The following is a 23,005-nucleotide window of genomic DNA, read 5'->3' as shown; positions in this document are numbered from 1 at the left end:
TATTCTGATGTTTGTTGTTGATGTGATTCGCATTTCTAGAGAGCTATTTTAAATTCATTTCCACTTACTGCGTGGAATTATAAGGCTTCAAGGTTTGCTTTTTTAAGAATAACTGAACATTAAGTCTGAGCCCAAGACCTTGCATCTCACTTCTATAATACTGACTAGAATATTGTTTCACATAACGAAATAACTAAGTCATTTCTGGAGGTTCATAATATTCTTATTGCTTCTATTCCTTGCTTCTCTTCTGTTTGTTTTAAGAATGAATGTGGACCTGCCTCTTTAGACAAATTTTGAGTTATATATAGTTTGAAGTGATTTTTTTATCAAAAGTATTTGGCATTTCATTTGCTACTGTCTTTCCCAAATAGATGTTCGCCTATGAAATTTTGTCTAGCTTCTATCTTTCTTTAGTGATGATTATGTACCCCCATTTGCCGGAGGTGTTTTCTCATGATTAGTTTATATACAACTGTTACATTGCTAATTTCGAGATATGTCTCAGGGTATCTTTTAGTAGTCCAGGAGGTCAATAACTAGATCATTTGGTCCTTCATATGCAACCAAAATGGTCTTAAATTATAAGTACTGCACAAGGACGGAGAAGGCAAGATCATATGATGCTCTTCATGTGCTACTGTCTTTCATGTGGATATTAATCAGATGCCGTTTCAATTAGGATGTTTTGAGTACAATAATCAGGTAAACCGAATGCTTCTCAATCACCATTTGATCAACTCAAGGTGCTCTCCGTCATTTGATCTTCTTGACAAATTTAAGCCAGCATATTATTCTTGTTGTATAGTACCAGTCCATTTCACCATAGTATTCTTCTCTTGCTTGTTCCTATAAAATAGTGCTAAGGTCCACCCATGTTCAGCAGTGGCACAACAGAAGCAGACACTGGTTGGTTTTGTTCTTTGACTAGAAAGCATTGGAGGACCTATGAGTTTATGACCTCAGAACAACAACTTTGCCTTTGTTGTGGAAATCGGTGGGGCCTTCTGCAGCTAGTCCGAGTGAGTTGGAAGGCAAAGCATGTGATACTTCAGGTGCTATTGTCTTTAGCTGGTGCCCACATAATACATATTCAATTCACATTAGTAAGATTCTACAACTTGTCATTGGCCTATATAAACATATCCAAAGAAGGGTTTACCATAACAGCTTGAAATCATATAAAGCTTTTCTCTGCTTTCAGGGTCCTCACTAATTCTTCCCTCCTTTAGTTGCTCATCTATATTGAACTGAACGACCATGGCTATCCGTATGCCTCGTATAATCAAGAAGTCTTCTACAGCTGGAGACGTTCCGAAAGGCCACTTTGCTGTTTATGTAGGGGAGAAGCAAAAGAAGAGATTTGTGGTTCCCCTATCATTCTTGAGCCAACCTTTATTTCAAGACTTGCTTAGTCAAGCTGAGGAAGAATTTGGCTTTGATCATCCAATGGGCGGTGTCACAATTCCCTGCAATGAGGATTTTTTCGTTGATCTCACATCTCGCTTGAGGAAGTGACAATGAAATTAGTCCCTTTCTTTTGTTGCTTACACAATTTTGCAAAGCTGTAAATTAGGACCACTTTGTCCAGTTCAATAGTTAGAAGAAACCCTAGGTAGACTAATGAGTTTAGCTGCATAAAGAATGGATGTCATTCATTTGTCTCTCGACTAAGGGCCACCTCTTTCTACTTCAAAAGAAATGGAAGTAATGAACCTCTTTACTTCTATGGTTTCATTCCATTCCATATATTGATGTAGTCTATTCATTGCAAATTTGCAATAGATAATTTTTGCTCAACTCTCATGGTTTGCTAATCAGACTGAGCTAGAATCTAGTCTTCTAAAGTGGCATAACCCATTCTATTGGTGACATTATGGGCACTAGTACTGAGTGCAATAGAAAACGGATGCAAATTAATTCACTCTCAGTGAGATTTCATATCTACACTTTTCTTGAATATTAACTCAAATTTCTGGCAATAATAAGGTTTAGACAGACTCATAATTTATGTTGTTAGCCAGTAAACATTTCTATTCTCTCCTATTTGGAACCATTTCTCAAAATCTGTAGAAGTAACTTTGAGTTATTCTAACCTGGAAAGTTGATCCTACATAATGACTTAGCATGTGGGACCAAACAAGTTATCAGATATTGCAGCAAAAATGTTTCTAATTTTAGTGTTGTTGAATTCAAACTCCCAATTAGTCCATTTATGAACTAATACTAGTGTCGGCAAGCTCGTGCTAAGCCCCGGCCCAAGATCAAGGTAATAAAGTAATCACTAAGTTTCAATTTATGTGCCACAGTTTAAATTTCGAGAGTCAAACAGTTTAATTTTGACAGTGAATTCGAGCATAAAATCTTTAAGTCTTTGAAAATTTACATATTTAAAAGCTATGTAACAAGTACTATAAATTTCAATACTTGACTATTCAAAATATTTAAAAGATATATGAAAAAATATTGATTTTTCTTAATTAAAAATTTTCTTTTCCTTTCAAGAAATGCATGTGGAGGAAATGATATTTCTTTTCTTTTTTCTTTATCTAATATATTTTCTAAATTTGCGTTATAATAATATTATAATTATGATATAGCCCCAAATACATTAGCATTGGCTAAATTTAAATAATTAAATTATGTCTCGGTGCAACGACGTATATATCTAATAATTTTGTTCCTTCTCATTTTTATTTTCTTTAAGGATAGATTTTGAAATTTATTTTCTATCGATTTATTTTTATTTTGAAATTTATTTTCTATTGTATAATTGTGTTACATCATTAAACCTTTATATATTCAAAATAATTTTTTTAAATAAAATTTAGATCAAGAGAAATTTAATGGCAATTTTAGAATTACTAAGAAAATATGGTCGACGCTCTGCTAGTACCAAATGAGTTCTCCAAAATTATTATTATTACCATTTTAGATTATCTTTGTGCATAGCTATTTCTATTAGATGACATCATCATCATGCATAACTTTTCAAATATTTTTAAAGGGCTTAAGTTATATGTACCATATTGGATGTGACAAACCAAGTAAAATAAAAATAAAAAAATGTAGGGGCAAAAATAAGACATAGAGAAAACTGTGGCATAACTCATTCAATTGGTTCGTGGTTTCAAATGAAGTTAGCTTCAATTGGTAGTGGCTATCATATGGTGAAGTATAACTCAGCATTTACTAGATCTGTACAGTTGAGGGGTTAGAGAAAACTGTAGTTGATGTTAGATTGAGGGACATTCTGACTAGGCAGATTAGTGAACTTATATTAACAAACCCGATTGCTATTCATGTCAAAGAGATGAATGACTCTTTACTTTTTTTGTACTTCAAATATATTGAAAGTATTGAATCTTTTTCCACTTGATGGTTCCATTCAGTTAGCTTTGGTGTTTTTTTTCTCCTTATGATTCCTTACTCTCGAGTCCCGTGGTTTGCTAACAATTATGAGGCAGAATCAAGTGATGTCTAAAGTGGCTCAAACTTGACGATAATCAGTTACTTTGTTGTGTTACTTACTAAAATAGGAAATTGTGAAGGCGAAAGAGCTTTGCTTAATTTCCTAAGACATTGCATTATAAGTACTGCACAAAAGAAAATTGAAGGTAAAGCCATATGATCCTTTATGTGCTTGTGTCTTTCATGTTATCAACCTGTATTCGAAAAATTATTTTAACCTGAAACTGAAAACTAAACAAAGCAGATTCTGAAATTTAGAAGCTGTCATACCTCATTTTAACTGGGTTAAAGTAGAAGTACGACATATTGGTGATTCCTATTTTTTGTTTATGTTAAGGAGTCGCCACCTAATTATTTACGGTGAATTAGGATACCTAAAGTTTATTAAAGTTATTTTAAAAGTTAACTCCGTTTTAAGTCTACGAAACTTAAGATTCTAGGTAAGGGTTCAATTAGTCTAAAGGGAAGGTATTAGGCACCCTTTAAGACCCATTAACAATGGTTAACGGACCGGACTTATGATTAGTTAGGCTAAGTGTAAATATAGTATTATAGGAAAGAAAATAGCTTTGTAAATATGACTAAAGTTGTAGATAACCATGTGAGAATGCTATTTAAAATAGAACTTGTATAAAAATAATAATTTGTATAAAAAAAAGAGTTTAGTTATGAACTGAAGGAGCACGGAATATGTAGCGCTTTAAAACATAATTAAAATAACTCTGGGAGGCATTAACTAATTTTGTTTTAAGAGTACGGACGAGATGGAATCTTCCTTCTCCCCTTTTTTTTATCATGTTTATTAACTATAGCTAAAAATGTACGTGTTTGATTTAAACCCGAAGAGTTGTTTATAAAATGTATTCGAGTTCATATTTGTATATCAGTAATACCTTAAGATTCCCAATATAGTAGGAATATAATTAAAAATACGTGTTCATGGCTTTACGCTCTTGAAGATCAATTATTTTGATATAGATAAATATTATAAGTACTATAGATAATTTAATATAAAAGGAGAAAATGGCATTATGCAATTAAATATTAGTTCTTCCTACCCATTTACTAAAAACCAACCCGACTAAATTCGCTAAGGTTCGCCTAATCTAAACAAATAAAACAAGTAAAATGTTAGTCATGTAATTACATATTAATTGCACAAAGAAAATAAAATAAAAAGTAAAATGATTTAAATGGGCTCAGCCCACTTTCTGTTTGCAGCCACTGTTATGGGCCTCGGCCCAGAATTCTTTTTTTGATTTCTTGGCTGCGGATGGGGCTGACTCGAGAGGAGGATTTTGTTGGGCTTTTAGCCCAACACCGAATACGGAGGAGGACGGGTACCTCGGACTCGTATGCGGAGGTCATGCATAAAAACGAAAGAAAGAATTAGTATCTAATGAATGAATAAGGTTAAACATGTAGAACATAAACTCAAAACAAATTAGTAAGCTATACATATGCTTGTGTATATTGAAGTATATAGATATACAACCTCACTGCCTTAACAAAGTTTAAACAATTATAAATGTACTGAAAATATTCCAATCGATCGACTATGCTAAACATAGAAAATCAATTGTAGGGCAGTTCATGACCGTAAGTAAGGTGGAGAATGGCTAAAAGGCAAATTTCACAGCCCAAGGTAGCGCAGCAAGACAAAACGAACAAACAAACACAGAAAAAAAATTAAAAGACAAGGAGGGATTCAAACGATAAGAAAAAAAATGATTCATGTAATATTGAAAACGTAAACAAAATGAATCAATCATAAGGCAAGGGGCATTTTGAAACTGTATGCTTAATAGGTAATGTAGTAAAGGAAACTTAACCGACATTCTTTACACAAATAATTGCATGGTTTATACTTGTCATTTTCATTCTTTTAAAATATAGTTGCTTTGTAATGACTTCAGTCCACATGGAAAGCAAACTGGATCAGTTAACTCAACATCAATTCATACAAAAACAACCACATTCAACAAGGATATTCATATTTGTAAATGGACATATTTAACAAAATATGGAGATGAAAACAGAACAGGGTAACCGGAAGTCGTACTTCGCATACATGTTGAAAGTTGAAACGAAATTAAATATCTAAATTCGTAAAGTTCAACCATGCTTAATTAATTCCAGATTTCTAATAAACAAGACAGAGCTCGAATGATACACACGATATTCAGAATCTAGAAACTAATAATAAGCAGTTACATGTAGAGACAATCATCCTTATTTGCCCTTAAACCACTTCAAATGGATTACATAGTTATAAGGACATAGCAGGCATGGACATTACATACAGAGCTGGCAGACAAATGGAATACAAGTTTGGCCAAGTTTAGACTAATTTTTTTTAAAAAGGAAAATGATGTACTGCGAATTCAGGTACAGTTTGAAATAAAACAAATATGAATCATGGAGAGGAGGCAGCAGGGGAGAGCCATATGGCGCATAAAAAGATCAGTCCATCATAGTCTAAATTAGGCTCTCAGAATAAACACACCAAACTTGAACATTGTTTTCTAATCCTTTTATATGTGCTAGATTCCTTCGACAAGCATCAACAGACACAAAAGAGAACTATCATGAGCAAATTTTTAAAGAGTGTTATGTCATGAAGAGTTGGAAATTAACACTGCACACTTAATCACAGATTCAACGCGACACAGACAGACCAAAACAACACACAAACTAACACCTTAACCTCATGCTCAGGTCACGATATCAAACTAATATTTGTCAGACACTTAAACATAACAGACAGGACTGAATTAAACTTTCAGTGATTTAATCCAGTCTCAGGACTTTATTGGTACAAAACATATGCAGTAGCAATCCTCCAAATCACAGAAGAACAAACAACCAATACTCACTGCCACTGTTTCATATTAGCATTAATCAAATCAGAAAACTTAGACTTACGGATGAAAGACAATTATGGAGATGGTTCAGTGTTGATTTGTTTTAACCACATACACAATATACCTAAGATATACACACCACGGTGTGTATATCATATGTATATCGAATGTATACCTTCTTCTTACCTCAATAGCCCGCTGTATATCCTATGTATATTCGGCTCTAAATAGGTTCTAAGTCCTGGAAATTCAATCTAAACATCCAAACTACAGCGTACGTCTTTCAAATTCATTTTAGCAATTAATATTCTATCCTAACAACTCCCAAACATCAAAGAAATAACATGACGACAAAGAAACTACATAACTAGAAAATAGCAGAATCAGCTAAAATTTAACTAAAGCAGAAACTAAAAACTAGAAGTAATAAATGTATCGAGGTTTACCTGTTTTGTGCGCAATGAACTGGGGTGTCGAGGTCGTCGAATCTACTCTCTCGTTATGAATAGACCCGAAACTTGACTCGAAAATTAAAATGGTTCTGTCGCAGTTAAAGTTCTTTGCCGAACAACGACGAAAGTTAATCGAATCTTCAAGAACTTAAATTTTCGTCACAAATCTCATAATTCCACAACAGTATTTTCCGATTTAAAGGGTTCAAGATCAGATTTTTTTTAAAAAGAGAAAAATTCAAGACTTTGATAGAAATTGCTCATGTATCACCAATCCGTGTTTTCGATGAATTGAACCAGATATAAAAAAAAAACAGAGAGTAGGGATTCCTTTTTCTTCGAAAACGTTCAGTCCCCCCCTCAGACACTGAATAATCCTTTCCCCCTTTTTGTATTTATAGGGTTTCATTTATATTGAAGAAAGAGAGGAGCGTATGAGAGAAGGAGTGGGGGACAGAGGGAAGTGGAAGGAGCGTGGGAGAGAGGAAGGGTAGGGGGTGCGACGGTGGAGAAAAGAGTGAGAGAGGCGGCTGAAAAGGGTTAGGGATTAAATAGTTTAGGGTTTTAATTTAGGTAGTGGGCCGGGTCGGGTAATGGGTATGGGCTGGTCTGGTCGTTGGGCTGGCTGAGTTAATGGGTAATGAACTGATTTGGGCTTAAATATTGGTCCGAAAATATGTATCCTTCCATCTTTATTTTAATTGTTCTTGGGCTTTTAACTAAATAACAAGTACAATGTATACTATGATAATTAGTGATTTATATGTAGAAAATAAAGGACTTGATAAAGTATAATTAATTTAATGAAAATAAAGTGATGACGAACCCTTTTGAAATTTGTGATAAAGTAATACTCGTAATGTTGAAAATAAAAGTAGCGATATTAATAGTTGTAGCAGTAAAAAAATAGTGAAAACAAAGTATTTAGCTCGTCAATAAATTTAGAAACCCGAGTAAATAAAATTAAATAAATGAGGGACAAAATTGGGTGTCAACAGATGCCCCTCTTCGACCGGAGACGATGTAAGAGTCTTCGGGCGAAGAAGTTGACGTAGTAGCCAATTTTGTTCCGACCAAAAAATACAGACTTGAGAAAAATATGGGTTAGGAGAATTGGTGGAAAATATTATGAGGGCAGAAGGAATTATGGTGAGATTAGGATGTTGGGAAGCGAAGATTGACGGAGTATTGAGAGGTGTTAATGATTTGAAAATATGTTGGATGAGATGTCATTTGTATCCTCGCGAGTCGAAGACAGATGACGACACTGTTTGAGAATGGACCGTATGTTTATAGGCTCCTAATTATACATGTGGCGCGCAACATACCTATAAGTAGGACTCTACTAGACACGATGTAAATTCTCCAAAAAATGCCCCAGTGTTGAGTTATGGAGACACTGGGATATAGAAAAGGATACGAGATTTATGAAAAGAGTTGATTGAGTAGAGTCTTGGCGGTGTATATGAAAGAAGATTTTTGGATAACCTTCGTATCACATGTTTGTGGACATAGGCGGAGTCGAGTTCGAGAGTAGATCCGTGACCTTTGCTTACGAGTTTGATATTCCTCTTCAGCGTATTTGCCCCAGTTCACTGCGTAAGATAAAGTTCCACGTTTGTGTTACGTCTCTGCGGATTGTACTTTCGGCCAAAACTGAAATTCATGTCAAAATTAGTAATAAAGTTGAGAGTGTAAAATTATAAGGAGTGTAAAATGATAGTAAATATTAGTGCGGGAATGAAGATGAAGCCGTGTGGCTTATAATGAGGCAGTGTGGCCAATGTTGTCTCTGATTGTCTTCAGGAACTTGAATGAATGTGTGATGCGTATGCCGAGGATGTAATAATATCTCTAGTTGCGGTTGAAAATGATAGTAGTAAGGCCTCCGACTGTCTTCTGGGACTCGATGATAAATGATGTCTGCGGAATTTAAGGTAAAGTAGTTAAAGTAGGTAAAGTGGATGATGAAGTAAAGTGATAAAGTAAAGAGTAAAGTAAAAGTGTAGCCGTTTGGCTTATGCAGATGAGGTCGTGTAGCCATGTAATGTCTCCGGTTGTTGTCGGGACTCAATGATATGATATCTCCAGTTGTCTTTGGAGATTTGATGAAAATTCCCGTACAGTCCGGGGTAAAGTCGTAAAGTGGATGATGTCTCCGGTTGTCTTTGGAGGCTTAATGATAATTCCTGTAAAGTTCAGGGTAAAATCGTTAGAGTTGGTAAAGTGAATGATAAAGTAGAGAGTAAAGTCATAGTGTAGCCGTCTGGCTTATGCATATGAGGCTGTGTAGCCGAATGATGCCCCCGGTTGTCTTCGGAGACTTAATGATAATCCCTGCAAAGTTCAGGATAAAGTCATTAAAATTGGTAAAGTGAATGATAAAGTAATTGGTAAAGTAAAGTGATGGTGTAGCCGTTTGGAAGAGGCTGAATAGCCCAATGATGCCTCCGGTTGTCTTCGGAGACTTAATGTTGATTCCTGTAAAGTTCAGGGTAAAGTGGTTAAAGTAGATAAAGTGAATGATAAAATAATTGATAAAGTATGGAGTAAAGTGATAGAATAGCCGTTTGGCTGATGATGTTTGATGGTGTTGTGATAGGCCGAACTAATGACATGTGATCCTGATTTAATTCGCCTTCAATTTCGTCAACCTACAAAACAGGTATATAAAGTTATTGTGATAAAATTAAAGATAAAGTTGGAAGTAAAGCCGTTTGGCTTTTGAGGCGAGGCCATAATGAGCCAAATGATGCTTTTTGGCAATGATTGATAGACTTGACTGTTGATCTCGCGGTCTTTTAATTCCTGCACTCAAAGAAAAATTCTTAGTTTGGGAGGGGGAAGTTGATTCGTGTTGTCTCGAAGCTTGACGTTGTTGGCGCTCTATTCGACTTGTTTGTTTGGATCTTGTGATCTCCGTTCAAGCCTTGGTAGATGAACAGTAGTGAAACAATTGAAAGAAAATGTTTCATTTGAAAGGTATGTATGTAAGTATGTGTATAAGGAAATGTAACTATATGTATATAAGTTCTGAAATATGTATATGTAAATGTATGTATGTAAGGAAAGATATATATGTAAATATATGTATGTAAGTGGTAAAATATTTCTGCCCACTTCAGATTGTGACACTTCTGAAACAATTGAAAAGTCATTTGTCTATACTATTTCCTGTCTGGTAGCCTTAAACTTGTCAATGTCCAACCGTTCTTTTGTCTATTTCTTTTCAAAATATGCCCCAGTTTTGGGTTCAGAAGGGTATGCTAAATTTATGTTGTGGTGTGACCGAACCTTATATAGGTTGCCTACGTATCTCTCCAAGGGAATCAGGTCAGAACGTAGTTCATAAGTACATAAAATGGTCTGAAGTTTTCTAATAAAGGGACCGAACCCGATGTGGATTGCCTACGTATCCCACCAAGGGAATCAGGTCAGCGTAGTTCTATTATATAAATGGTAAAAGATTTGTTGGATTTTTATCTAAGTGTGACGGACCTGTATGTTGATAGTCTACGAATCCCGCCGAGGGAATCCAGCCATGTGTAGCTCTCCTTGTATAAGCTTTTTTTTTTTTTATTTTTTATTTGCTGTTATAATGAACCCTATGTGGGCTGTCTACGTATCCCACCACAGGAATCAGGTCGGAACGTAGTTCGTACTTTGTTAATGATTTTTGATTTTCTGTTATAGTGCAACCGAACCCTATGTGGGCTGCCTACGTATCCCCCCATGGGAATCAGGTCGGAACGTAGTTCGTACTGTATTAAAGGAAAGGTTGCAAACTAGGCTGTCTAACCTAATGTCGTCCTTGATTTCTTCTTGAATTGCTAACTTTCAGGCTTATGTTATTATCTATCGGCTATTTCGATTTCTTCCGAGTGGGTTCTTGTCTTGTCCTCTTGTTTTTATTTGTTACTCTCTCGAGGATGTATGTTGTCTTCATCTTATGTCATAATCATAGAGTTGGCAGATTTGATAAATAAAATAAAAAAATAGCAATAATAGACGTTTAAGGAAAATCAGAAATGCATTAATAGATTTTGCGATTAAGTTTCCAAAAGATGAAGCAAAGCAACAAAAGTTTTGCGCGTGATTCAAGCCTCAATTTAAAAAACAACTTCACTACATGTTCAAACTACCAAGACTCCCAGCGAATCATGGACGGAGTACAAGTCCAATTCTTCAGTGTCTCTCCTAGTTCGGCACCTCGTGTGGTAGGTGTCTCGTTGTTGTGAGTAGTTGTAGCAGTAATCTTCATGTGCGTTTGCCTTTGGATTGTTCCCACGGGAGCGACAAAAGTTGATGACATACCCCTTTCCATTCTTCCAATTGACGTAATAACTTCTTTCAAACTTTGGCATCTTCGTGAGCAGGTAAAGGATTGTTGACCACATTGGGCTTAGCTTCAGTGAGCTGGACTACTCCTTCCTTAATCAGGGCTTCGATTTTGTTTTTAAGCCCATAGCAATCTTCAGTGGCGTGCCCAGCAACTCCAGAATGGTATGCACAGCGCTTGGAACCATCAAACCATTTTGGGATAGGATCGGGAATTTTTCCTTCAATCGGTTTATTACGCCTGCTGCTTTCATTCTTTCAAACAATTGAGCCAAGGGTTCAGCGAACCGAGTGTAATTACGGGTGTTTTTGGTGTCAGGGTTTGGACGGGTTCTGGGTGTAGCATGTGGTCGATTTTGATAAGTGGGAGCTTGAACAGATTGGTATGGATGTGGGTTTGGATGTGGAGGTGCTCGGGGTTGGTAGTAATTTGCTTGGGCGTTGTAGACAGGGTAAGGAGATAGTGGAGCTTGGTAGGGTTCAGTGTAGTGGTAAGGGTAGAAAGGTTGTTGTGGGTGGTTAAAGTATGTAATGGCTTGGCTCGGCTTATGCCCTTGGACGTTCATGACTGCAGCGACATCTTCCTTCTTCTTTTTAACCCCGCCGATAGAACCAGATTGAATAGCTTTGTTTATTGCTTGTAAAGCAATAAGATCCTGAATTTTCCCCGATTTGATTCCTTCTTCTAAGGCTTCTCCCATTCGGATAACTTCTGTGAATTTTTGTCCCATCATACCTATCATTTTCTCATAAAATACGCCAGCCTGGCATTCAATGAAGGTAGCAGTCATTTCTCTATCATTTATCGGAGGTTGAACCCTGGCCGCTTCTGACCTCCAGCGTAACGCATACTCACGGAACGTCTCAGTTGACTTCTTGGTTAACTTAGTCATGTAGACTCTATCTGGCGTGATATCGGTGTTAAAACTGAATTTGTCCATAAAGTCTTGCGCCATGTCACTCCAACCACGCCACTTGTGGACGTCTTGTTGTGTATACCAGGTAAGAGCCTCACCAGATAAGCTTCTTATGAAGAGCTTCATCCTTATGTTCTGGTCTCTTCCTACTCCAACCAGTTTGTCGCAATAAGCCCTTAAGTGTGTATGAGGATCGCCTGTTCCATTGAATGTATCAAATTTCGGAGGTTTGTAGCCTACGGGTAAATCGATGTCAGGCTGAACACAGAGATCCTCGTATTCTACATTCTTAGTACCCCTAGCAACTTGAAGGTTTCTCACTGCTTCTTTGAGAATGTGAATCTCTTTTAGCAACATATCGTCTGCCCTTGCTTTTGCTTCTTTTTCCATTTCCTCGTATTGCGACAAACTGGTTGGAGTAGGAAGAGACCAGAACATAAGGATGAAGCTTTTCATAAGAAGCTTATCTGGTGAGGCTCTTACCTGTTATACACAACAAGACGTCCACAAGTGGCGTGGTTGGAGTGACATGGCACAAGACTTTATGGACAGATTCGGTTTTAACACCGATATCACGCCAGATAGAGTCTACATGACTAAGTTAACCAAGAAGTCTACTGAGACATTCCGTGAGCTATTCAATCTGGTTCTATCGGCGGGGTTAAAAAGAAGAAGGAAGATGTCGCTGCAGTCATGAACGTCCAAGGGCATAAGCCGAGCCAAGCCATTACATACTTTAACCACCCACACCAACCTTTCTACCCTTACCACTACACTGAACCCTACCAAGCTCCACTATCTCCTTACCCTGTCTACAACGCCCAAGCAAATTACTACCAACCCCGAGCACCTCCGCATCCAAACCCACATCCATACCAATCTGTTCAAGCTCCCACTTATCAAAATCGACCACATGCTACACCCAGAACCCGTCCAAACCCTGACATCAAAAACACCCGTAATTACACTCGGTTCGCTGAACCCTTGGCTCAATTGTTTGAAAGAATGAAAGCAGCAGGCGTAATACAACCGATTGAAGGAAAAATTCCCGATCCTATCCCAAAATGGTTTGATGGTTCCAAGCGCTGTGCATACCATTCTGGAGTTGCTGGGCACGCCACTGAAGATTGCTATGGGCTTAAAAACAAAATCGAAACCCTGATTAAGGAAGGAGTAGTCCAGCTCACTGGAGCTAAGCCTAATGTGGTCAACAATCCTTTACCTGCTCACAAAGATGCCAAAGTTTGAAAGAAGTTATTACGTCAATTGAAAGAATGGAAAGGGGCATGTCATCAACTTTTGTCGCTCCCGTGGGAACAATCCAAAGGCAAACACACATGAAGATTACTGCTATAACTACTCACAACAACGAGACACCTACCACACGAGGTGCCGAACTAGGAGAGACTCTGAATAATTGGACTTGTACTCCGTCCATGATTCGCTGGGAGTCTTCATCTTAGTCATGTAGACTCTATCTGGCGTGATATCGGTGTTAAAACTGAATCTGTCCATAAAGTCTTGCGCCATGTCACTCCAACCACGCCACTTGTGGACGTCTTGTTGTGTATACCAGGTAAGAGCCTCACCAGATAAGCTTCTTATGAAGAGCTTCATCCTTATATTCCGGTCTCTTGCTACTCCAACCAGTTTGTCGCAATAAGCCCTTAAGTGTGTATGAGGATCGCCTGTTCCATTGAATGTATCAAATTTCAGAGGTTTGTAGCCTACGGGTAAATCGATGTCAGGCTGAACACAGAGATCCTCATATTCTACACTCTTAGTTCCCCTAGCAACTTGAAGGTTTCTCATTGGTTCTTTGAGAATGTGAATCTCTTTTAGCAACATATCGTCTGCCCTTGCTTTTGCTTCTTTTTCCATTTCCTCGTATTGATCCACCTCGGGTTGGAACCTGACCGTTACTGGGTTGGTAAAGGCTTGTGTTTTTGCGGCACATACTGGAGGAACATATTGCGCTTTTGGAGTGACAAAATGTCCCCCTTCTATATGCTGGGTTGGATAAGTTTGGACGGTGGGAGTGTTTTGGACCGGAGGTGGTGTGTTATAAGTGGTGTTTGTAGGTGGTTGATTTGGTGGGTTTAGAGGAGTGGTTGTGGGTAGTGGATTAGTGTTGGTGGGTAAAGGAACATAGGGAGTGCGAACTAGCGATTGACTTGGTGGGTTGACGGGTGGTGGATTATGAGTAGCATAGGTAGTGTAGGTGGGTGGTTGATTTTGTGGAGGAGTATAGTTAGTGTAAGTGGGTGGTTGATTTTTTGGAGGAGTATAGTTAGTGTAAGTGGGTGGTTGACTTTGTGGGGGAGTATAGGCGGATGATGGATTTGGTGGATTTGCGGGGGTGATCGGAGGTAAGTTGTTGTTGGTAGGTGCATTGTTTTGTGGAGGAAAATGCTCAGGAACTGGAGATTCGAGTGATGGGAAACGAGGTGGGTTTGGTGCAGTATTTCTAGGTTCAGGAGGCGGACTTTGGAGTGTGATAGATAAATTGGTCAAGTCCCTAACCCGATTCAGTTCTCCACGTAGATCCTTAATTTCTTGAGTCAGGCGGGCGATATGTTCATCACGTTGAATAGTAGTTCCGTGTTCGGAAGTCTCAGGGGGATCACCAGAGATCACGATGTTTTCCACACCAGTTGAAATAGGTGTGGCCGGATCAGACATAGTAATTTCATTTCCTTGAACAGCCCAACTACGTTCAGGTAACGATGACGTTTTTGACCTTGTGATGTAAGGATGGTCAGCCATCGAGCGTCAACACGAATCAACTCTTTTGGGAATAAAAGAAACATAAAGTGCAAATGATGTCAGTCTCACAGCCTATCTAGGTAAAGTCATGATCACATAGAGTCAAGTAAGTCATGTAGCAAATAATTCATCAAATAAAGTCAAACAAGTTGTCAAACAAATGTAAATGATTATAATAACGCGTCCTAAGAAGAACAATATGTTAAATTGTACAATGATTAATGCTTACCTGCTATACATAACAAGAAGGAATTAAGCTCGATTTAATTTCCTTAAGGACACACTGGACGTCTTCTAAAAAATTATACAATGATTAATGCTTTGTTCTGAGTTTCAAAATGAGGTAGGGCCTATTGTTCTTGAACTAATAGTCCAAAGTATTAATATTTGGAAGGCAAAACATGTGATACTTCAGTGCCATTGTCTTCTGCTGGTGCCCATAAATTCCTATTCAACACATATCAGCAGTGCTGAATGAGTTGCCATTGCCTATATAAGCATATTCAAAGAGGTATCTACCACCACAGCTCTCAACAAACTTCAAAGTATTCAAAGCTTCCTCTGCTTTGAGTTCTTTAGTAATTCTTTGCTTTTCTCAACTGTAACTAAAAGATCATGGCTATTCTTCGTATGATCAAGATGTCTTCCACAACTAGAGATGTTCCCAAGGGTCACTTTGCTGTGTATGTTGGGGAGAATCAGAAGAAGAGATTTGTGATCCCAATATCATTCTTGAGCAAACCTTCATTTCAAGATTTTCTTAGTCAAGCTGAGGAAGAATTTGTCTTCAACCATCCAATGGGTGGTGTGACTATTCCCCGTAGTGAGGATTTGTTCAATGATCTCACATCTCGCTTGAGGAAGTGAGAAGGAAACCAGTCCCCATTTTTTGCTTACACAATTTTGTAGAGTTGTAAATCAGGATCTCCACTGTGTAAAGTTCAGAGTTAGAAGAAACACTAGGTAGACTTGGGACACATTTTTTGCTACTTCAATAGAAATTGAAGTAATGAACCATTTTACTTCTATCGTTCCATTGTATTCCATATATTGATGTAATCAATTCATTTCAATAGAAAACTTTTGCTCAACTCTCATGGTTTGCATATCAGAATGACATTCAATTGGTAAACTGATAATTACACTTGGCGGTTTCAAATGAAGTTAGATGCACTTAGTAGTGGCCATCATACGGTGAAGTATAACTCAACATGTACTAGATCTGCAGCATTCTGGAAGTACTTGTGCAACTAAACACAATAGAACATGGATGCAAAGTAATTAACTGTTAATAAATATATATATGTCTATAATTTTCTTGAATATGAACTCAAATGTCTGGCAGTGATAAGGTTTTGACGGACTCATAATTAGATGGAGATTTTCAAAACTTAGACACAGACATGCTGATAGCCAGTAAACATTTCTATTATCTACTATTTGGAAACATTTTTCAAATTTTGTTGCGATATCACAGGTTATTCTAATCCGGAAAGTTGTTAATACAAGTTGTCAGACATTGCAGTAAATTTATTTCTAACTGCAGACCAAGTGGTCCAGACCTGAATCATATCAAGACAATTACTTATTATTATCAATTTGATTTCTAAAGATCTTGTGTTCTCTATATTTCAAGAAAAACACTGGGGTCTGGTGATATTCAAGAGCAATGATTAAGATCATATATACTTGACAATGAGTTGGGCAGCAAAACCATGTGACACTTCATGTGCTAATGTCAATCCACAGTGCAACAAACGCCTCTCCACCAGTGAAATCTTACATATTATTGACCTTTTTTTTCTTATATATTTTTTGGACACATAGTTTGCATCTGGGGTATGTTTTATTCCTAGAAATCATCATAAGGCACCAGCAATATTTATGGATTTGATTATGAGAGACCCTTTGTTCAATGTTTGAGAAAAAGGTAGGACCTAGTGTTCTTGAACAGTTGAACTTATATGAGCTGAATTAAATAATCATGTCAATTAGTTGGACGACAGGACCATTGTTGACACCCAATTTTGTCCCACTTTTATTTAATTTACTTAGGGTTTCCAAATTTACTGACGAGCTAAATACTTTATTTTTCACAATATTTTATTGCTACTACTATTAATATCACTACTTTTATTTTTAACATTATAAGTATTACTTTACTACAAATTTTAGATGATTCGTCATCATTTTATTTTTTCGGGTTTGGACTCGTTAAATTAATTACAAGACAACACTTTGCAAAATATTTATTTTACATATTAATTATTTATTGTCTTTACATAATATATATTATACCAGTTATTAAATTGGAAGCCCAAAAACAGAGAAGGAAGGATCAACAATTTTCAGCCAAATTAATGACCTGAAATAAAAATACCATATTATTTCCCTACCCAAATAAACAACCCACGTTTTTCAGCTCACTATTCATCCAACGACCGGTCCAGCCCAAATATTTTCCCTTACCCGGTCCAGCCCAAATATTATCCCTTACCCGGTTCAGCCCAACCCTTTCCCCTTTAACCAAAACCCTATCCCTTTTCTTTCTCCCATCCTCACCACCGCTCCCACACACCCCCTCACCCTTTCTCACTTCCGCCTCCCTCACTTCTCCCTCTCTCCTTCTCTCTTCACGCCTCTGCTCCCACTCTTCCCTGTCTCCCTCACGTTCTCCCTGCAACTTCCACCATACTGCTGTCTCCCACGCCCACGTTCCTTTCCACTCATCATTTCCCCACGCCTGTTCCCCGCTTCCTCTCTCTCATACGCTCCTCTTCATTCCCAACTCTATAAATAACGAAATTACTCAATTGAAAGGGGGGTTTTAAAACAAAGAGGATTTGATTTAGCAAGAAACCGACAATAAAAAAAAAAGAAAAGGATCTGAAACCAAAAATTCTCTACAAAACACAAGTTTAATCATCAAATATAGCCTGTCTCCAAAAAGAATAGCCAACGATTACTCTATTTGTTGGTTGGAAACTTTGTCACTTTAATCGGGTTCTTCGAGTTCGAGTAGATTCGTGACCATCGACACCCACTTCACTGCACCACAAACAGGTGAAATTCGACTCTATTTCGACTTATTGTTCCATTAGAATTCCGTTAGTATAGAAAATCATGTTATGATGCCTTCTTGTTACCATTTTCTTCAAATCTGTGCTCATTGTTGCTATTAGATTGGTTTAGATACATGTTATGATTTTTATTGTTGTGATCTTGTTCTAACATGTGTTTTCATATTTTTGATGTTTAGATTAAATTCTAAGTATGGAATCGCATGTTTGTCATTCTTGTTTCGTCTAATTAGTTTAGCATATATCTATAAATTTGTTTGGTTTCAGTTGGTGAGTAGGTATTCAAGCACATTGTTTATGCTTAGGACTAATCAATTGGGTCTGTTTAATTCTAACTGTTAGTATGAATGCCGTGTTTAAAGGTATAAAGCAGAACACCATGTCTTCCTTCAAATGCTAATGTCATTAGCTGAAATTACTCTTCCCAAGTTCAAAGTGTGGTCTCACAGTTAGGTGTTATATATACAGAATGGGGTTTAATCAAATATAGGGATATGACTTAAGAAATGCTGTGTTAAAAGGCTACAACCATTTAGTGTCATCACTAGTTCAATCTTACCATCTGTATTTTGTTTAAAAAAAGGGACTCATAGACATCTGATTAGTCCAGCATTATACTAGTTCATCATTGAATGATTCTTGAATATTTTAAGTCCAAAATAAATGGCAAAGTAAAAGTTTAAACATGGGTTATATGGAATCCTTATATGCACACTAAACTTGAAATAGCACTGAAAGGGCTTAAACATAACTATTTGAACCTATTTCTGTCGGATTGGGCCTAGAAGCTGCCTGGAACTGCTTTGCATAAGGCTGACATGTTTTAGTCTCTCAATGAACATTTTTTTTTTGCCTTTATGTTCAACCAGAGGGTTCTTTGTCTAATATAGCTAAGGTTTTAATCTCAAAGGTCATGATTTTGCCAAATAAGTATTTGTATACTGTTTTGAGTTTCTCTATGTGATCATGAACAACAAATCTTATCTCTGTCTTGTTTACCCTTTGAATCCTGCATTATTGATTATGGTTTACCACTCTCTCTCTGTTCTAAATGTGTCATTATGTACCACTGAATGAATTTAGTATAACCCTTGGGAGTTCATTGACACTCGCTTATGCTCAGCTTTAATTGGTTTCAGACACCTATAACTTGTTTACATAAAATTAGTACGACTTAACATACTATTGGTATAGTCCATAGATCTTGTTGGATATTTGAGTAGCTTGGAAATGTTATGTTGGTTCTGTTAGCTGAATCATAATTCTATATTGACTCGTAATTATGAAAACATGACTAGTTTAAACTTCAATAACGTGGAGGGTACTGCTTAGTCCAGTTCAGTTTGCACATGTCACTCTAAATTGGTCTTTTTATGGTTGAATTCGTACGAGGAAACACCTACAAGTCTGTGGCACATTTTGATTAAAGCCCTGCTGCCTCCTCTCCATGATTCATATCTGTTTTATTTCAAACTGTACCTGAATTCACAATGCATCACTTTCCTTTTAAAAATTAGTCTAAACTAGGCCAAACTTGTGTTCTATTTGTCTGCTAGCTCTCTATGTTTTGTCCGTGTCTACTTAGTTGTTGGTTAAGTCTGTTGTTTGCTTGCCCATGGATGTGCCGTGAATGTTCTGTCAATATATTAATCACAGTTTACTATACAAACATGTCTAGATTAGTGTTAAGATCACATATGTTTTAAAGAGTTGTAAGATGAAAGTAGCTTAGATCAATATGACATCCTATAAGATACCTATTGTATGGCTATTAGATTGATGAAGTTCCACTAATTACATGAATATATTAAGCTAAATTTCAGAACTGTGTACATGGATCTTGGTATGTCTGCCTCTAATTATGCCAAATTTGCGATGATTAGTAATTTACTTATGCTTAGGTGTGATTAATCCTTCTCTGTATCTGTTTGGAGATCCCTATCTGCTTTGAAAGTATTTTTAGGCAATACTGCTGTTTTTTTTTTGGTTCTGCATTAGTCTGCAGGATTTATTCTTTCAAAATATGCATCATCTAATAGTATGATGACCCTGAATGTGTAAAGTAATCTAAACTTTCATATAAGGATCAGATTTTGAACACTTGCCTATTTGCCTGTTGGTATAATACCTCATCCGAAATAACTCTTCACATGCATTTAGTCTTTACATAGTACTTTACCAAGACCTCTGTGTGACTCTATTTTGGGGCTGGGCAGCGTGTGCTATAAATCTTGCTAACTTGTCCGGAATTCTGGGTTTAGAATGTAGATGGAGGGTTTTAGAGCTTGCTTTCTTTCGATACAAAACATGGTATCTATGAACTTCATTGGATAATCTGAGGAACTTGCACAGGTTGGGGGTCTTATTTTGGGTTAAAATGTCACACCCTCATCTTGATAGGGCATGATGGGCACCCGACTCCCTTCAGAGTCGAGCGAACCCTTAAACATTCGCTTTACGAAAACCTGTCATTTCAAAAACTTTTAAACACATGAAACTTTTCCAAATAGAGGTCATTATCTTTATACAAATTATAAAAAAACTTTCAATCAATTACGTACTTTTTACCAACTGAAACCATCTAAAAATACATACTCTTTTAACATCTATAAATGATTCGCACTTCTCGACGCCTTATCCACAGGACACTATCTGCAAAGTCTCTAACACATACAAAACACCATAACAAAGGTACTCGACTCGGCAATACTCCGAACTGAGATGGAGCTCGCCAATCCCGCTGGAATACCTTCTAGCAAAATCTTCTACTCACCTGGGTGTACCTGCGTGGCATGAAACACAGCCCCCGAAGAAAGGGGGTCAGTACGGAATATGTACTGAATATGTAAAGCGGGAATAAATGATAACCATCGCATACTTTAGGAAAGAAGAAATCATAACCAACCCAATACCTGCAGCCTTCGCTGGAAGAAACGTAAATATGTACGCAAATCTCAAGCAGGCTTCAAGTAAATAATTGCAATCTAACTAACATTTTCAAAATAAGTAATGTAATCTAACACACCTCCTTGAAGTGAATAATGCAATGCAACACACGTGCCGCTTCTGGCAAATTAATGATGGCCCCTTCGGGCAGCCGCTTCCGGCTCTATATCAATAATGGCCCCTTCGGGCAGCCGCTTCCGGCTCTATATCAATAATGGCCCCTTCAGGCAGCCGCTTCCGGCTCAACATCAATAGTGGCCCCTTCGGGCAGCCGCTTCCGGCTCTATATCAATAATGGCCCCTTCGGGCAGCCGCTTCCGGCTCAACATCAATAGTGGCCCCTTCGGGCAGCCGCTTCCGGCTCTATATCAATAATGGCCCCTTCGGGCATGAATGCAAATATGCAAATGTATGGAAATCTCTTTTAAAGAAAATCCATAACATAAACTAAGGCCATGTCACGACCCAACCCCGTGGGCCGCGACCAGTGCCCTAGCTGGGCACCTATACGTACCCGATACCCAAATTAGCATATTGTCAGAATAATAATATAATAATATTAGTGGATGCCACAGAATTTATCAGAAAGAGCAGACTTGGCACACATAGGCCGATAAGGCCATCATAGAACAAAGTATCCCAAACATATGTACAAAACCCACACAGATGTATCCACAGACCTCTACAGAACATATCATAATCATAAGACGGGACAGGGCCCCGTCATACCCAGAACAAAGTACATATCCAGATAGCAGTGACAAACTGTACCAAAAGATGGGCTCTGAAGAAGAGAGCGCCCCAAAATAGCAGAAGTGGGATCCTAAACAGATGGATCAGCGAACCTGTCGTCTGTACCTGCGCGGCATGAAAACGCAGCCCCCGAAGAAAGGGGGTCAGTACGAAATATGTACTGAATATGTAAAGCGGAATCACAGAAGTCAAATCATAATGGTTACAGAAAATGAGTACAGAATCCAGAGTGTCAAATGCATATTTCCAAAATAGACAGAATGCGTACAGAAACATAAGTCATATCATATCATATCCGGTCCCTGCCACGGGACTCGGCATACAGAATGTGGCCACCCTCCCGACGCTGGTGCCACTATACAGAGGAATCAGAAAAAGGGGCGTGGCCCCGTATCATATAATGTCATATCAAAATGGCCATAACAGATCAGATCAGAATAGGCGGACATGGCACATCATACTCCACAGACCCATGTACGCGTATACCTGCCCCCTCACATCGGGACGCGGCGAACAATGCAGAGAATTACGCTTGACAACATATCCTGACCCGGGCTCAGTGTGGGAAACATTGGGACATCCACAAATTGAGTAGTGAGAGACTAATGCAATTTAAAAATATAATAAATGTTTTCAAAGACTCGATGAAGCGTATCAAAGACAAACAAATCCAATGGGGTCGGACGGAATCATAATAAATGTATTTCGGATATCATAATAAATTACAGAAGTATAACTTTCCCGAAGTCATTCCGAGTGTCAAAATAATTTATAATATTTAACATAATAATTAAAATAATATTCGTTAAGTGATTAGTAGGGTAATTATTACATTTCTTTCAAAAATCGCTTAAAAAGGAAGCTTTAACACATTAGGGGCAAAACCGTAAATAGTGGGCCCGCCTCAAAACAAATAAGGCGGCGGACTCAAATTGTGCCCTCTAAACATATAATATCATCTACGAAGGTTATACAGACATTCTATGACTTTCTGAGTAATTTAGAGCACAATTGCATAATTTCAGAAAAAGCGTATCAAAATGGTTCAATTCTACTGAAGGAAAAACTGAAATTTTGTCTTGCGGGTTCCGAGGGCCAAGAGGTCCTTCGAGGCCCGGATCCGACCCTAATACACTAAGGGCATGCCAAGGGAAGAATTGGGTTTGCTTTACATACCTTTCACGCTCCTTAAGCCTTTCCAATCTCACTTCCCGTTTCGTCGAAAAACTGCAATTGGTCAAGTTTACCAATTGTGAATTATTAATGCCATTATTTCAACTTTAAGCATATTTGGCTACCGAAATTTCGGCAGCACTTCCCCTATACATATGACACCTCGAGAATTCAACTCGGCTATAAATCATCAACAACAACCCAAACGACAACAACAATATCAACAATGAACATTAAAAACACAA

The 23,005-nt window shown here is 37.6% G+C and overlaps 1 protein-coding gene across 1 annotated transcript; it reads left to right on the top strand.

The window, feature by feature from the left end:
- The first annotated feature begins 15,201 nt into the window (after positions 1 to 15,201).
- LOC132599259 (auxin-induced protein 15A-like) lies at positions 15,202 to 15,830 on the top strand. Its single transcript, XM_060312551.1, has one exon. The coding sequence runs from the start codon at positions 15,424 to 15,426 to the stop codon at positions 15,673 to 15,675; it is 252 nt and encodes an 83-aa protein (XP_060168534.1). The 5' UTR covers positions 15,202 to 15,423; the 3' UTR covers positions 15,676 to 15,830.
- Positions 15,831 to 23,005: the final 7,175 nt, after the last annotated feature.

Source organism: Lycium barbarum, chromosome 6 (genome assembly GCF_019175385.1).
Source record: "Lycium barbarum isolate Lr01 chromosome 6, ASM1917538v2, whole genome shotgun sequence".
Classification (NCBI taxonomy): domain Eukaryota; kingdom Viridiplantae; phylum Streptophyta; class Magnoliopsida; order Solanales; family Solanaceae; genus Lycium; species Lycium barbarum.
This window is presented reverse-complemented; position numbering and strand designations above follow the sequence as displayed.